This window comes from Anoplopoma fimbria, chromosome 11, assembly GCF_027596085.1.
Source record: "Anoplopoma fimbria isolate UVic2021 breed Golden Eagle Sablefish chromosome 11, Afim_UVic_2022, whole genome shotgun sequence".
Classification (NCBI taxonomy): Eukaryota; Metazoa; Chordata; class Actinopteri; order Perciformes; family Anoplopomatidae; genus Anoplopoma; species Anoplopoma fimbria.
Window position 1 is genome coordinate 17,665,373 of NC_072459.1, and position 17,778 is coordinate 17,683,150.

Sequence of the window (17,778 nt, forward strand, 5' to 3'; positions counted from 1 at the left end):
GTATTGGGTACCTATGGGGTATTTCAGAGGAGAGAAGATATTACTTATAATGTAAGTATTTTTTTAGTACTGAATACTTTTGGGGTGCCCCGCCGTTTTCTTCTGGCGGAACGGAAGTCATGTTTGTACTTCTGCAGCCCGGACGACTTAGAGGGTGCACTAGATTTTGTACACAGCGACCTATGCGTGAGGGGGTGTGCGTCCTACGGATGTTATCGAGAAGGTAGGGCATGTTGTTTTCTCTCATAAAGCTCTCGTTTAGTTTAGTTTGTGACCGGTGTTAATTGAAACAGCTAATTGAGCGGTATCCGCCCCTCAGTGACGGGACTTCCTGTTATGGAGAAGTTACGTTAACGTTTTAGGATCAGTGTTTAAGCGAAGTTAATCCTCAGTTATCAATGTGATCATCAGTTGACAGCAGATCTGTTGCGCACATAGAGGGAAAGGATACACCGGGATGTGTGTTGGAAAAGGGTCTATAATTATATACAAAAAGCACCAATGACAACCAATAAAAAATGAATAAAAAGTCTATATACAAGTCAAGTGTTTCTGTAAATTTGAACGATACACATAATGCAAATAAATACAGAATTGCTCTGGACAGGATGATTGTGTACAGTATGTGCATACACAATACACATCTTTATACAGCGCACATTGATCATATTGACAGTGCATGGTGATATTAAACAAACGGTGCATAGTAAACCGTCTAAATATTGCATTAGGTTAGTCACTCTTTTCATTCTATGGTGCTTTGGTTCAATTCCACCCGTTAGAATTATGTTGCATTGACCCAAGACATTATCAGAAACACTGTTTGTTTACTTGGGATTTTATACGACCAATGAATAATACATTTAGGTTAAAGTGTTTCGCTGATGCTGACGGTTAGAACTCAAAGAGGCAACAAGGTCTTAAAATGTTTGGAAAGGGTCTTTAAAAAGTTCTTGAAAGGTTTTATATGTAGCTTCAGGATTCCTGCATATACCCTGTGCTGGTTAAATGACAATAATGATGAGATTATAATCATTATTAATTATGGACCATCTGGAGTGAATGCAAATATTAAAGAGAGCCAGGGAGTTGATATTGTCAGCTATAATCTGTTTAAATCCCCTAATTTTCAGTCAGTCTATTTTACTGTAAAAACAAAACAAACAATGGCATGTTTAATTTATCAATTAATCAATTGAAGCTAAAATGACCCCATTGTATGTTAACTTGTTTCTCTGGGCTGTTTCTCAGACTGCTCTGCTGCTAGTTCCAGAGGTGGATTTAACTGCTGGTGTTTGAGACTGTGGAGGTTTTGCTTGGCTGTCACTTTTGTAAAAAGTTCAAACGAATTGTGAATTATTTGAATAAAGTCAAACGAGCCCATTTAGCCCAGTTGTAAGGATCTACTTCTTTTCGTTAGCTAAACATATTCACAGTCACTTTTCTTTTGGTCCTGGCCCCGAAATCATTTTTTATTACTTTCTCCAGAGAGAATAACGCTAGAACAACAACCCTCTAGTCCACACCTGTTGGTCTTAATGTTTCTGCAGGCAGATGTGCTTTCAGAAGGTTTCTAGCCTTACTTTATCGATGGTCTTTCTCAGACCCAATCTTCAACTGGTCTCTTTGGGGTCCACTTCAAAATGCTTGCTACCATTAGCCTGCTTATCAGGTTGAAGGTTGTCTCGATTTTTACTTCAACATGGCTCTTTTTGTTTTATGTTGATATCATTTGTATTCAAATATAATTTAATGGTGATGAATAATTGCTTTTATTGCTAAGGGCAGTTAATAGAGGAGAGTGATTTTATAACCAGTACCCCTGCTGAAGTTCAAGGCCCAGCCTGAATTTGATTATGCTCAGATCATTACAGATAAATTATGATTTGTTTTCCATGTTCAGTATGTAGTTTGGATAAAAATGATAGATTCAAATAAAGTAAACAGCCATCACCTGTCTGTTTCATGTTGAAGGGGAGGGAGGAGTTGACACCCACTCTATTTAAAACCACACACACTGTCATAGTCGGTGTAATGTGAGCCCCCCCCACACACATACATGCAGACAGAGGTCACTGACCTCTGAAACATTCTAGTAGAGGACCAAATCTCCACAAAAGGCTTTTGTTTTTGGGGCCACAACCAGAGTTATAAAATATCTTATTGCAAAATTAGTTTTTTGGTTGATAGCAGTGAACATGTAGGCTTCTCCAAAAAGGGACAGCTATATTTTCTATATTTTCACAATTAAAAAAGAAAAACATGGTTTGCTTTGTTCTACCTTGGGTATGTCAATTTAAGGGGCCTTAGTTCTACTATTCCTCAACCAAAGTCCAAAGTCAATAAATGCATGTTCTTGTTTTTGGATTATTCTGTGATCCACTCCATTATAGAGTTTTGTACACAAGCTGAAGAAGCTTAAAAATGTTCCTGTGGTTGCTTCTGTAACTACAACTACTAAAATACTTTGCATGCATACATTGCATGAATAAAAAAAATGACAAGGACAAGGAAGACGAGGAGATGAAGAAATTGCTCAACTTTCTGTCAGGATAAATTGCAGCTGTCTTCTTCCAAACCAAAGACAGCAACAACATTTAAGTGTGCCATCCTTCGGAAAAACTGAAGCAAAAAAACCAGCCGTAATAATTTGCTTTGTGAACAGAATATAAAAACACTCACTGCTCCAGCAGGGGAAAAAACTGAAAGGAATGAAAGTGTAGACCAGGCGGCAACCTCTGGTTTGGAAAAGTTATTTATTATTATTTATCAACCAGGCCTATTTTACTTATCATTCATAATGGAAATAATTGTGTGTTTGTACTTTATGTGCCCAGTCTCTCCAGGACGAGCTCCACTCTTCTGTACCATGAATGATCCGCCATGGCCCGGATCACTTTTCATTATGACACTGTGCTGTCAGATGTTCACATGCTGCTGCCCAGTGCACGCCATCTTATGACACGCCTCAACTCTGTTGGACAGCCAGGTGTGTATGATTACGTTTTTAGTTTTACACTCTGTACGGTGTTGTCCAATGCACACGTTATAGACGGATTCTTAGGAAAATGAAATCATGTGACAGTCAAGAAAAGGTTAACAGCACGCTGTTGGCACTGAGTTGGTTAGAGACACGATTCAGTCATGAACCTTCATCAGGCATTCAATTCAAACCTCTCAGTACTCGCAATGGCCTTGCGTCATGCCATTTTCAGATGTTTAATATACTGATATATAATGATATATGTTATCATTTATCATATAATATCACTAACAGTTTTAGATACCGCGATTTGTCGACTAGTCAATTAAAATATACTTTATTTTCATTTTGTCATTTTTTAAAGAGTCAGCTTCTCCGATGTTAGGATTTTGTTCTTTTCTCTGTTTTACATCATTGAAAACTGAATGTCCTTGACTTTTGGTCTGTTAAGCAAAACAAGACATTTGAAGATATCAACTTGGACTCTGGTAAACAGAGATGAACACTTTTCACTATTGTGAGATGTTTAATAATAAAATGATTAATTGATTAATCAAGAAAATAATTGAAACAGAATAGGGCTAAATAAATGTTTTTAGTTGCAGTCCACGTTTTGAACAACCCGTTTCACTCCCAACGTGTCACATATGAACGCTTGATCAGGACCCCATAGGCAACACAACTACTTGGTTAGGTTTAATAAAAGGTCGTGGCTTGGGTTAAATAAGTATGTTATTTGCGTAACTTCAGTTACAGAGCCTACTATGGTACATGACCAAAGTTAAGTACTTTGCGTGACGTACTTGTTTGATTATTAAGCTCTCACTGTGTGGAAGAGACTGGGATCGTTCTTTAATGGGGAAGGCTTGTCATCAGACAAGACATCAGACTTGTCTTAAACATTGCCTTCCTCGCTAAAACAAAATGTTACAAATAAATACATAGATATTTAATGTCAATGTTGTACAATGTCCTCTCACTTTCTACATTTTTCACGTTCTTCCGTCCAGTCTTCCTCTCTAAATTCAGGATCCTGTCAGACGGTGAAAGCCATGACAACAGTGACCCAAAGAAAGGTTTAAAGGAGGCGGAGCAAACCGATGAACCAAGGGAAGATACGGAAAAAGAAACTCAAGAACCACAAGGAAAAGAAGGAGAGGAAGTCGGGGCAGGAAATGTGGAACCATTTCTGGATGTGGACGGAGACCTCGACATCACACGTCGGTACGTTCAGTCAACAGTTAAAACATGGGGGGCTGTTCTGTGAGGGTGAGTGCACAGGCATAGTTCAAAACCGGACCGGGATCACTCCTTTATACTTCAGCTCTGTAAAACCTGTTGGACCAGCAGGTCACTCCTTATTTGGTGCAAAAGTTCTATTTTAGTAATTTTTTTTGAATGAAGGTCTGCATTTTGTAATTCAGCGGTGCTCTGCCAGTAAAAATATGAATGAAACCTTTGGTAGATGTATTGCTGTTTTCCATAGACGCATTTCATGCTATTGTACGACTCCATAGACCGAGGAAGAAACCTGACGAGGAGAGTGGCCGAGATCTGGTCTGTCCCATCATCCTCAAACAGTCCAACTCTGCACTGGAAGAAGAAGACGAGCATACGGATGATGGAGAAGATAAGACCTTCAAAGACATTATAATGATTGGTAAGAAGAAGCTAAATTTGATCATGTTTTACAATTTCAGATGATGGTTATCTTGGTAATCATGAATGTCACGCAAAAGTTAATCCGTGTTTGATATAGATGTATATACAGGAAGCATTGAAGCACCTTCTCTTACCATTTAGAGAATTGGACCACCTCTTCTCGAGACTGCCACTTAGATCCTTCTGGATGATTCCACAAACAAGACTAGTGGACCTCAGCCCTTATCCCACTAGATGAGTGGAATATAGATGCAGAATATCAGGGAAAGGCGTGATAGGTACCTGGTTTATTTACATGATGTAACGTAACACTTGCTGTTAGGACACAGTGTCTTTCTCTCTGTGACCGAGCTCTCTGCCATCATTACGGTTGTTGGTGAAAAGTTCCTCTATCAGCTTCACCTAACGGTTCAATTTAATCAAAGTGACGTTGTGTGACTCCCGTCATGCTTTGCATTCAGTGGGCGTGAGGCAGACAGCCACAGTAGAGATGGGGTTTTTTTCCCAATCAAATATTCATTTTCACATTTGAATATCTAGGTTTTAGAACACTGGCTGGCCTTTTTTCATCACAGTCGCTTGCATGGGAATGAGAAAAGTTAGGGAGAGATTAATAATAATAATAGATAAAATAAATTGAATAAATGTGATGCTCTCAAGCTGATATTCCAATCAGATAAGGGCAAACAGAAGCCTCCACTCATACATGAGTAATGACAGGAAACATCACGCTGGGAGGAAATGATTGATGTCCCTTATGCTAGCATGAAGTAGCACATTACAAACAAGTTTAGTTTAGCCAATCATATCATAACAGAACACATAATAGCCAACCCGCACCATCTAGGCCTACCGTCACATTCATTAATAAAGGAATAACACACGTCTTCGCTGTGTAATGCGATGCAGGGTTTACAGTTCTGAGTGACTGAAGCCTGTGAGTTACCCTTTTCATTTTAAACACCGGGAATGCTCTCGATCATATTAAAGGAAGGATAAGTATAGTGCACGATATAATAACTAAGGAGTGTTTAACATTTGAATCCAATCTGTTTACAGAGCACACTATGGCAACAACCCTGGAGGACGTTGGCAAACAGGTTAGTAAAACTGAGTCGACTCTATCGTCTGTTGCTCCTTCCCTCAACCAGTGATGCAGTCGTTTCCCCAAAGAAAAGGTGACTTTGGGAGGAGACGGTTTAACCTATCATTAAATATGAATCTATGATGCATATTCTGGAAAAAATACCATCATATGTCATTGAAACATTTTCAAAACCACAATCCACTTGACACAAATGGAATATAATATTAAGAAGTATGTTTTCTATAGTGTATCATCACCTGAAAATAAGAATCGTTTTATCTTGGAATTAATTGTTTATATCTACATACGGAGCATGTCCTCTTTATGGAGCCGGCCATGTTTCTACAAATCAGACTCTGTATTACAATACATCAAGGGTCACTTTATATTTTAAAAAGTCTCAACTCACCCAAATGCTTCATCATCAGTTTCTTTTTGGGGGGGAGAAATATGAGCTTGTCCACATTTCCAGGTAGGGACTGTCCGGCCTCTCTCACAGTTACATCCATATTTGTGCATGTGTAGATATAACTCATGATGATAAACTGTGATTGTGTAAGTGGTGGTTGATATTGAGTGCCTTCTCAATATCAACAACCACTTACACAATCATCATTAAAGCACCGTGTCTTATGCTCACATCAGGTGTGGCTGGGTGCATTCCTTTTGGCCGACTTCATCCTCTCCAAACCGCACATGTTCAGAGGAGCTACAGTCCTAGAGCTGGGAGCGGGAACAGGCTTAGCCAGCATCGTCATGGCAACTGTAGCCAAGACAGTGTACTGCACAGGTATAGTGCCTTCAAGCAGATATCCTAGTTAAAAATGAAAACACTACTGTATCGGCTACTGAAAGTTTCTTTGAATATCTGAATCTGAATGTAAATGTTAAATTCTGTGGATACAACTGAATGAACTTCAGCATGGAAGGTCTTAGTCAGTGGTCTTAGTCAGTGGTGAGCTTTCAAGAGCATCTCACGTTCTTCATCAGTGAATGAAGCTGGCTCAGGTCATCAGGTGACCGCTGATCAAGGCTTCTCAAATCTATTAGCTGAGATTATTTGTCATATACACTGTTCCATAAGTCAATAATGACCTTCCATGCTTCAGTTCATTCACAGACCCCCCAGTTTTTAAGTCAGATGTTTTAATTAATATATTTGGATATAATAATGAATGAATGATAGAGCAAGCTCTTTTAAAGTTGAGAAAACAACACAGCTCATTTAGACATCTTACTGGTCGTGTTTCATTGCTGAAATACCTGATTTTGTTTCACAGATGTGGGAGAAGACCTTCTAAGCATGTGCAAGAGAAATGTGACATTAAATCAGCACATGATAGAGCCTGCAGGTGAGACATTGTCAAATGACTCTTTTTCCATCAGTTCCTTTTCAAACATTTCCAAACCCCACTGATACCATGGTTACTGTAGCTGTAAGCCTAGTACATATTAAAATACATCCTGTTCTTTTCATCCAGCAGTAAGGAGTTTCACTAGGAGAGCATAACGGGAAGTTAACAATGTCACCCCCAAACTGACCAATTCTATGAAAATTTCTGTTGGAGAATACAAACTACACATAATCAGAGGAATACAAGGCACATCTTGTTTGCCTGTACAGTGGGTACGGAAAGTATTCAGACCCCTTTAAATTTTTCACCCTTTGTTTCATTGCAGCCATTTGCTAAAATCGAAAAAGTTCATTTTTTTCGCATTAATGTACACTCAGCAACCCATCTTGACAGAAAAAAACAGAAATGTAGAAATTTTTGCAAATTTATTAAAAAAGAAAAACTGAAATATCACATGGTCATAAGTATTCAGACCCTTTGCTCAGTATTGAGTAGAAGCACCCTTTTGAGCTAGTACAGCCATGAGTCTTCTTGGGAATGATGCAACAAGTTTCTCACACCTGGATTTGGGGATCCTCTGCCATTCTTCCTTGCAGATCCTCTCCAGTTCTGTCAGGTTGGATGGCAGAGATGCTCAATTGGGTTTAGGTCAGGGCTCTGGCTGGGCCAGTCAAGAATGGTCACAGACTTGTTCCGAAGCCACTCCTTTGTTATTTTAGCTGTGTGCTTCGGGTCATTGTCTTGTTGGAAGGTGAACCTTCGGCCCAGTCTGAGGTCCTGAGCACTCTGGAGGAGGTTTTCTTCCAGGATATCTCTGTACTTGGCCGCATTCATCTTTCCTTCAATTGCAACCAGTCGTCCTGTCCCTGCAGCTGAAAAACACCCCCATAGCATGATGCTGCCACCACCATGTTTCACTGTTGGGATTGTATTGGGCAGGTGATGAGCAGTGCCTGGTTTTCTCCACACATACCGCTTAGAATTAACGCCAAAAAGTTCAATCTTGGTCTCATCAGACCAGAGAATCTTATTTCTCATAGTTTGGGAGTCCTCCATGTGTTTTTTGGCAAACTCTATGCGGGCTTTCATATGTCTTGCACTGAGGAGAGGCTTCCGTCGGGCCACTCTGCCATAAAGCCCCGACTGGTGGAGGGCTGCAGTGATAGTTGACTTTGTGGAACTTTCTCCCATCTCCCTACTGCATCTCTGGAGCTCAGCCACAGTGATCTTTGGGTTCTTCTTTACCTCTCTCACCAAGGCTCTTCTCCCACGATTGCTCAGTTTGGCTGGATGGCCAGGTCTAGGAAGAGTTCTGGTCATCCCATACTTCTTCCATTTAAGGATTATGGAGGCCACTGTGCTCTTAGGAACCTTGAGTGCTGCAGAAATTCTTTTGTAACCTTGGCCAGATCTGTGCCTTGCCACAATTCTGTCTCTGAGCTCCTTGGGCAGTTCCTTCGACCTCATGATTCTCATTTGTTCTGACATGCACTGTGAGCTGTAAGGTCTTATATAGACAGTTGTGTGCCTTTCCTAATCAAGTCCAATCAGTTTAATTAAACACAGCTGGACTCCAATGAAGGAGTAGAACCATCTCAAGGAGGATCAGAAGAAATGGACAGCATGTGAGTTAAATATGAGTGTCACAGCAAAGGGTCTGAATACTTATGACCATGTGATATTTCAGTTTTTCTTTTTTAATAAATTTGCAAAAATTTCTACATTTCTGTTTTTTTCTGTCAAGATGGGTTGCTGAGTGTACATTAATGCGAAAAAAAATGAACTTTTTCGATTTTAGCAAATGGCTGCAATGAAACAAAGAGTGAAAAATTTAAAGGGGTCTGAATACTTTCCGTACCCACTGTATACTTGTGCACTGTCAGGATTGTCTACCTAATAAATTATGAAATGATGAGGAAATCCACTAGAAGAAAAGAAGGTGCAAGCGCCTCTCAAACATAATTAATCCAAGTTTTTAATAAATTACTAATTCAGCCTGTGAGAAAAGAGAAAACGCTAAAGAGGAGCTGCTCAGTCTTCAACTCATCAGAATGTTTTTCTCTCGGCAGCTTAAAACTCTGCAACTGAAACTGTCCTGAAGAGAAGAGCACCACTTTTTTTAATACAGCTTTGAAAAAAATAAACACAAAAAGTGTAACTCGTTGCTAAAATGATGGGAGTAATTTATTTCATAGAATATTTATCTATTTCACTGATACAAATTATTTAGAGGGACCTTTATGCTCCTTCTATGAAACCCATGTCTATAATGTATTATAAACATACTTAAAATGCGTTTTAATCTGCTTATAGCACAAATGATTATAGATCTAAGAACTCATTAATATTCATTATGCTTTGATAATGCATTATAATCACTTTTATAATGCAATATAATCTGATTATAAGTGGTCATTGTTTTATTTAAACAGGCCCTATTATGCTATTTTCCGGGTGCATATTTTTATCTGAAGTTACAGTTACAACATGTTTACATGCGTTAATGCTCATAATCCTCCTTGTTTTCTCATCCTGGCTGTCCTGCAGCACCTCTTCTCACCCTCCCTCTGAAATGCTCCGTTGTAGTGCTTGCTCCTCCCTCCAGAAAGCAAAGTCTGCCCTGATTGGTCAGCTAGCCCGCTCTGTTGTGATTGGTCAACGTTTCACATTTCAAAAAACTCTTCCTCCGGAGCTTCAGCTCCGTCTCTCTCTTTTGTTGTTTGAGGGCAGGCCAAACTAGCTGGAAGCAGTTTTACATCACTTCTGTAACATTATGACCTCATAAAGTTACAGAAGTGAAGGAGAGAATTCAATGGAGCCGTTTCAGGCAGCTCAGGAGCTTCTGAGGGGGAGGGTAACTCCTTTTAGGCATGGACTTCACGTTTTACACTCTACGGACCTTTTACATGTACAAAAATATATATAACACACTAAAGGAGAGGGGAAAAGTGGAAAAGCATAATAGGGCCACTTTAAGTAAGGTGAAAACAAATATCTAATCTATGCTAGACCAAAACACACAACGTATATAGATACCTATTTACTTTACTCTAAACAATGACCACTGGTAGTAACTTTAATCATATTATAATGTATAATAACAATGATTATATTTCATTCTAAAATATTATAATGTATCACAGCTATGGGCTATTATATTACACTATGATCCTTGCAAAACAAGATGTCAGTGAGTGACTAGCAATTATTATTGTTATGATACCTACCTTACTTTTTGTTCTTAAGAATTTGTTGTGATTATTGTTATGAAGCATTATCAATATGTATGGGTGTTTTTGAATATAATTATATAGTGTTATAAGCAGATTGAAATGCATAAGTATGTTTATAATGGATTACACACATTGAGACAGAAAAAGTGCTCCACATTTATTAATTCCATTTGCTATTTATTTAATTCACAGTAGTGAAGGATGCTTTTGATTGCATTATAATGAATTAACGGATTATTTGTGTGTTTATATATTTATGTATTTTTCATCAGGTGGTGAAGTGAGAGTGAGACAGTTGGATTGGCTCCAGTATGACCTGTGTACAGGTAACACACTCTTAATTTCCCTTTTAAAACCAATCTACTAACCTAGAGTCACATCATTAATCAATCAGTTACCAATAAGACGGCTCGGTGCAAATGTGTGCTGCAGGTTCAATCTGGATTACTGTGTGTTGGCCACACAAAAACCCAAACAGCATTTATAAACATCATGACATTCCAATAAAGTACAAGAGAAAAGTAAGATTTCTTTTAAACAGTAGTCGAGTAGAATGTTTGTTTGACAGTTTTTTAAGAATATACAGTCAGACAATAATAATAATATACAGTCAGGACCATAAATATTTGGACAATGACACAATTTTCATCATTTTGGCTCTGTACACAACCACAATGGATTTGAAATGAAACAATCAAGATGTGCTTTGAGTGCAGACTTTCAGCTTTAATTTGAGGGTATTTACATCCAAATCAGGTGAACGGTGTAGGAATTACAAGACATTTTATACGTGGTCCCTCCGTTTTGAAGGGACCAAAAGTAATTGGACAATTGGCTGATCAGCTGTTCCATGGCCAGGTGTGTGTTATTCCCTCATTATTTCATTAACAAGGAGCAGATAAAAGGTCTAGAGTTCATTTCAAGTGTGGGATTTGCATTTGGAATCTGTTTCTGTCAATTCTCAATATGAAGTCTAAGAGCTGTCGCTATCAGTGAAGCAAGCCATCATTAGGCTGAAGAATCAAAACAAACCCATCAGAGAGATAGCAAAAACATTAGGTGTGGCCAAATCCACTGTTTGGTACATTCTTAAAAAGAAAGAAAGCACTGGTGAGCTCAGCAACACCAAAAGACCCGGAAGACCAAGGAAAACAACTGTGGTTGATGACCGAAGAATTCTTTACCAGGTGAAGAAAAACCCTTCACAACAGTTGGGCCAGATCAAGAACACTCTCCAGGAGGTAGGCGTATCTGTGTCAAAGTCAACAATCAAGAGAAGACTTCACCAGAGTAAATACAGAGGGTTCACTACAAGATGTAAACCATTGGTGAGCCTCAAAAACAGGAAGACCAGATTAGAGTTTGCCAAAAAACATCTAAAAAAGCCTGTACAGTTCTGGAACAACATCCTATGGACAGATGAGACAAAGATCAACTTGTACCAGAATGATGGAAAGAGAAGAGTATGGAGAAGGGAAGGAACTGCTCATGATCCAAAGCATACCACCTCATCAGTGAAGCATGGTGGTGGTAGTGTTATGGCGTGGGCATGTATGGCTGCCAATGGAACTGGTTCCCCCGTATTTATTGATGATGTGACTGCTGACAAAAGCAGCAGGATGAATTCTGAAGTGTTTCGGGCAATATTATCTGCTCATATTCAGCCAAATGCTTCAAAACTCATTGGACGGCGCTTCACAGTGCAGATGGACAATGACCCGAAGCATACTGCAAACGCAACCAAAGAGTTTATCAAGGCAAAGAAGTGGAATGTTCTGCAATGGCCAAGTCAATCACCTGACCTAAATCCAATTGAGCACGCATTTCACTTGCTGAAGACAAAGCTGAAGGGAAACTGTCCAAGGAACAAGCAGGAACTGAAGACAGTTGCAGTAGAGGCCTGGCAGAGCATCACCAGGGATGAAACCCAGCGTCTGGTGATGTCTATGGGTTCCAGACTTCAGGCTGTCATTGACTGCAAAGGATTTGCAACCAAATATTAAAAGTGACTTATGATTATGTTACTTTGTCCAATTACTTTTGGTCCCTTCAAAGGGGGGGACCATGTATATAATTTGTTGTAATTGCTACAGTGTTTACCTGATTTGGATGTAAATACCCTCAAATTAAAGCTGAACGTCTGCACTCAAAGCACATCTTGATTGTGTCATTTCAAATCCATTGTGGTTGTGTACAGAGCCAAAATGATGAAAATTGTGTCAATGTCCAAATATTTATGGACCTGACTGTATTAATGAAGCCCATCAGCTCATCCACCCAGTAGGACTTCTTATGGTGTAAATGCCTTGCAGCTGACGTCTCATCTGCATCAAACATGTGTTTACTGTTGGCTGCTGCCATATTGGGTTCCAGATTGAAGCCCACTCTCAAACCTGAAAATGCCTTCTATATGCTGTGCAGTGGGACATGACAACAAAAAAGGAGACCTGAATACTTTATTTTACAGACTATGTTACTTAAGGAAGAAAACAGAAGTCAGAAAGGGTTTGCAGTTATTAAAAGGGCAGAGGTGACTCCGGAAGAAAGCACTTGTCTGTGCAGTACACGTTTTGTGTCAGGTTGGAATATAATGTAGCGAGCTAACTTTAGCTGGCCTAAGTGTTAGCCTGCAAAAAAACAGGCACAACAAAAACACCGATTCCAACGGTATACCACTCTTTGGAGGGAATCAACGTTGCTAATGGCTACTCCAATGTCTCTGGACAGATTTTAAGTTGAGACCAGCCGTCAGATTTAATTTGCCTTGAAGAGTATTTGTAGTCTGCCTTCCTCCAGCATCAAGCAGCCTCTCCTCAGCCGTCCATGTGAAAACACGCTCTATGTGCCCATCTGGTGGATGAATGGCACTGCCCTCATCCTAAAGACATTGACCTGAGTCATGAGCTGTCCACCTACTCTTTCTTTCATTCTTGTACATTCATTCATAGTTCGGGAAGTATTACCTGAATGATTGCATGGTCTTTTATGGACCGAAACACTTATGTGTTATCAATGTTTTCCCTGATTCCAATCAAAATTTTTATTAATTTATTTGTTTTTACCAATAAGGTTTTCTGGATGTTGACACAATTACTCCAACTTTCCAACAAATGACCATGACGTTAAGATTGATTGGCAATAAGAAAAACATGGAATAACACCAACCCTTTCTTTCCTTAGAGCCTTGAACAAATTAATAGAGCTGGACTATTCTTATCCTTAATGTATAGACAGGGGCTGATCAACCCAGAAATGTAAAGTTTGTGAGAAAATGTTTGTTTTCTTTGTGTTCAGGGTTACCTTACAAGCATACATTGTCATTTTATTTTATTTTGATATTAATGTATTTTATTCTTAAGGTTATAATCCATAATATTTCATCCTGATCAGACTCATTTAATGCTGATCCCAAAGTGATACTTGCTGTATTTGTACATAGCAGCAGAAGATGTGCAACGTTGAGTAAATATGTATCTGACACATTGAAACAACAAGTATAACCTAATGACACATTATTTTTTATCAAACTCTATCTGACCACCGAAAATGTCTTCTTTCCATTTGTCTAATGTTTGTAGATGCTGACATGGAGTTTAGGTGGACAGAGGAGGAAGTTGCAGATTTGTACGACAACACCAACATCATCATTGCTGCTGATGGTAGGTCCTTTAGCTGATCAAAGTACAAATATGCAGCACAACTCCATCTCCAGTACACCATGCTTCATTTAAAAAGAACCGTGTCCATGAAGGACGCAATGGTTAATAGCACTCTTTGATTTATTGAGTCAAAGTGGTCTTTCAGTGTTCTATACCCCTGACATGCATCGATAAAGTCAATAAATGGACTTGCTTTCATAAAGCCTCTTTCTAGTCTTTTGACGACTCAAAAGCACTTTAACACCACGTGCCAACATTTACCCATTCACACACATTGATACACTGATGGAAGAGGCTGCCAAGCAAAATGCCACCCGCTCATCAGGATCTGAACTAATTTATGTTCATGCTCACTCACAGTGACTTGCCAAAGGACATTTTCACATGCGGCCTTGAAGAGCTGGGGATCGAACCTCCGATGTTCCGATTAGAAGAGGACCAGCTCTACCTCTTTTTAGCAAATTTAGCGTCGGGCTCTACTGTATAGGCAGTAGAGCCCGACGCATAGGTTTGTGAGAAAAAGTTTGTTTTCTTTGTGTTCAGGGTTACCTTACAAGCATACATTGTCATACATTGGAAGCAAAAATTAAAATACTATCTCCACAGTACTACAATATCATTCAGATCAACGACAAAATAACCTCAGCTATGAAGTCTGTGTATTGCTGTCAAATAAATTAGGCAGTAAAAAAATAAATTTATATAATTTATATCTGGTTCCAGCTCAGGTGAACACTGTGAACTCGGTCAGCGCGTTTGCTGTAGTTTGTACTGCTAGGGCTCAGAGCTGTTTAGTTGCAATCCAAACTTTCCGAAGTTGTGCATCTTGTACTTTTAAGAGAGCATTCTTTAAAGGACCACCTTTAACCCCCCTGAAATTAATAAAAAATAAAAACCTATTAATTCATTGAACTATACTGAGTTTGATATATATATATATATAACACTTCTTATTGTAAGGCAAGGAACTATTGTAGAGATGCACCAATTGATTGGCTGCTGAAAGAAAGGGCTCATCATCGCTGCATGCAGCTTTAATGAGGTTTGTTTTTGTGTCACCAGTTTGCTATGATGATGATCTGACGGATGGGCTTTACCAAACACTGTACCGACTCTGCAGTAACTTCCGTAATAGCTGCACCATCTTCATCTCCCTAGAGAAAAGGTAAGGAGAAATGGCATCTACATCAGTGGTCAACTTCGGATTGTTAAAAAACAGAATGTCTTGATATTCCGATTCTACACATCTTTAAGTTTGTTCCTGGTAGTCATGGTTTTGCAGAAACATCAGCACTAATGCTTGTTGATGAGTGACTTTTCCACAGCGGCTTACGGAATATTGGATTCATTCATTCAATTGATGACAACTTGGAAATCCAAAATGTTACCAGTTAAATCACTGGACTCATAGCTCAGGCAACAGCTTAACTAACTACAGTGATACCTGTAAACAATGACTCAAGAAACAAAAGCAACAGCTTGTCCAGGAAATAATACTGATGGTGCAGAGCGGAGAGCGAACACAGAGCACAAAACCTGTTTATATGTCCAATTATAATATAAATAAATAGTGAAAAAGGTGTTGGGAAGACATTTGTATGATTGCATTAAACCAATTATATTTCAGTCAGATATTACATCATAAATTGTTGAATATCTGACATAGTAGTATTTAGTAGTACATGAAACGCTACTTGTAATGAGACACAGCTACACAGGATTGATGGAGGCCGGTGTCTCGCACATAAACCGACAGAATACAGAGTTATTACCAACCAGTCTTCACTGGTTTTTCTGTGTGTCATTCCCCTGAGAACCAGATGAATCTCTAAGATCTTTATAGGCTATTTATTTAGGCATTTATTAGTCTGAGTTTGATGATCAGTGATCCAGTATTTATTTGGGTTTTTGTGCAGGTTTGGTATTGGCTGATTAATCTTGTTTTGTAATTTTTGGGTTAATTGACATGTTAATATAAGCCCCTCTATTCATCAGGCTTATTGATAACCCACACACATATTGTTACGAGCTCATGCACTAATCCTGTTTCCTGTTGTGTCTGAATGTCTCTCAAGGATGAACTTCACCCTGCGACACATGGATGTTTCCTGTGATGCTTACAACCATTTCAGCCACTGTCTGTTCCAACTCCAGGACCTGGAGGACGGACGGTGCAGCTACAGAGTTGAACAGCTCCCTTCTGACTTCCCCCAGTTTCTTCTGTATGAACGCATTGAGCAGCTGGTAAGGGAAAACACACATGCACATGTTCTAATAGTCTTGAATTGAAACAAACCTTAAAGCCTTTAATCTAAACCTAAATCCATCCTAATTTATCAGAACAAAAGGCATGTGAGGTACACAGTGGTACTGTGTCTGAACGCATTCTGTGTGGAATCAAACTGGTTTATCAGAATCAGAATCAGTTTATTGCCGAGTATGTTTGCACATACAAGACATTTGGCTTGGTGAATAGTGCATAACAATAAACACAGTGCAACAGTATAAGACATAATTAAAACAAATATATATGTATATGAAAATGTACAATAGAATAAACAAACAAACACATAGAGTATGTCTCAGGTGTATATTTAAACTGGAGTGAAGCAGACGAAGGATTGAAGCTGCAGCTGTGTTGATTATAATAAAAATAAAGCTTTAAGTATAAACAAAAGGGCCCTCACACCGTCCCGCACGCCGGGGTTACTGACGGCACGCCGTTTGACGCGGCCGTGCATTTCAGCAGCCACTGGTCACTGTGCGCACCGGTTCAGGAAAAGGGCTGGACAACGTTGCTGGGTAGCCTGCAGCTCCCGTGACCCAATGAGCAGATGGATGGATAGATGGGTTCACTAAGGTTCTTATTAGTATACAATATAATCAATTAAATCTATTTTTTTTCATCTTCTTTTAGGAGCTGTGGAAGGTGACCGTCACGCCACTTCCACTTTCTGCGAACACTGAACCGGCTCCTGAAGATACCAAACAATGCTCCAGTTAGCAGTTGATGGTTTGAAATGTGAAACAAAAAAACTTAACATAAGCTGTTCTTACATGAATAAAATGATATGATTTAACTAATAGAAACAGGCAATTTGACATATAGAGTTCTAAAAAGAGTTTTAAAAATGGTTGACTGATTTGTTGCATGAATTTAGAGTATTTCAATTTTTTATCTTGATTCATGCATTCATGACCATCTGTCGTTAAGTTATTTAAAGGCAACAGATGGTGGATGAGGGACTGCGGACAGAGCTGATTAAATTATGTTTCACTTTTGTTAACATGTTTATGGTTGTTGAACAGGTGAATTAATAAAGTTGAGTTATTTTGTTAATTAATTTGTGTGAATTTCATCAGTGGGGAAGGAGTATTCATTTAATTTACAGCAATACCACAACTTGAAAATACTCCGATACAAGTAAAGGTCCTGCATTCCCAGCCCCTTCTCTCTGGGCCCTCTGCAGTCTACTCTGTGGTTAGATTGAAGAAGTTTAAACTGTTAAGCTGCTTTTATTGTGAAATTCTTGATACTGAAATAGGAAGCTGTTCCTGTTTAAGTCTAAGCTTCCAGTTTATTTTACCATGACTGCTGATTTCTTCTCTTCTTATTCAACTGTAGCTCAGAGTCTCTTTCAGTTGTCAGTGTGGTTGAACTGTGGAAAGCTTTTTGTTTCAGACCATTCATGCACATCTCAAACATCTGAATGGGAATAGTAACCTGCTGTGGCAGGTGATCCTGAACCTCTGAGCTGTGATGTATACACTCAATGATTTTCAAACCAGATTTTCTTTG

The 17,778-nt window shown here is 39.0% G+C and overlaps 1 protein-coding gene across 1 annotated transcript; it reads left to right on the forward strand.

The window, feature by feature from the left end:
• The first annotated feature begins 138 nt into the window (after window positions 1-138).
• Window positions 139-17,449, forward strand: mettl22 (methyltransferase 22, Kin17 lysine). Its single transcript, XM_054607538.1, has 12 exons — window positions 139-223; window positions 2,838-2,989; window positions 3,994-4,207; window positions 4,501-4,643; window positions 5,705-5,745; window positions 6,378-6,522; window positions 7,013-7,084; window positions 10,593-10,646; window positions 13,899-13,979; window positions 15,042-15,144; window positions 16,055-16,223; window positions 16,897-17,449. The coding sequence occupies exons 2-12, from the start codon at window positions 2,884-2,886 to the stop codon at window positions 16,981-16,983; spliced, it is 1,215 nt and encodes a 404-aa protein (XP_054463513.1). The 5' UTR covers window positions 139-223; window positions 2,838-2,883; the 3' UTR covers window positions 16,984-17,449.
• The last annotated feature ends 329 nt before the right edge of the window (window positions 17,450-17,778 follow it).

Coding starts and splice junctions, on each gene's coding strand:
- mettl22 (XM_054607538.1), top strand. CDS start 2,884: ATGGCCCGGATCACTTTTCATTATGACACTGTGCTGTCAGATGTTCAC. Junction 2,990..3,993: donor CAACTCTGTTGGACAGCCAG/GTGTGTATGATT, acceptor TCTTCCGTCCAG/TCTTCCTCTCTAAATTCAGG. Junction 10,647..13,898: donor CCAGTATGACCTGTGTACAG/GTAACACACTCT, acceptor TAATGTTTGTAG/ATGCTGACATGGAGTTTAGG.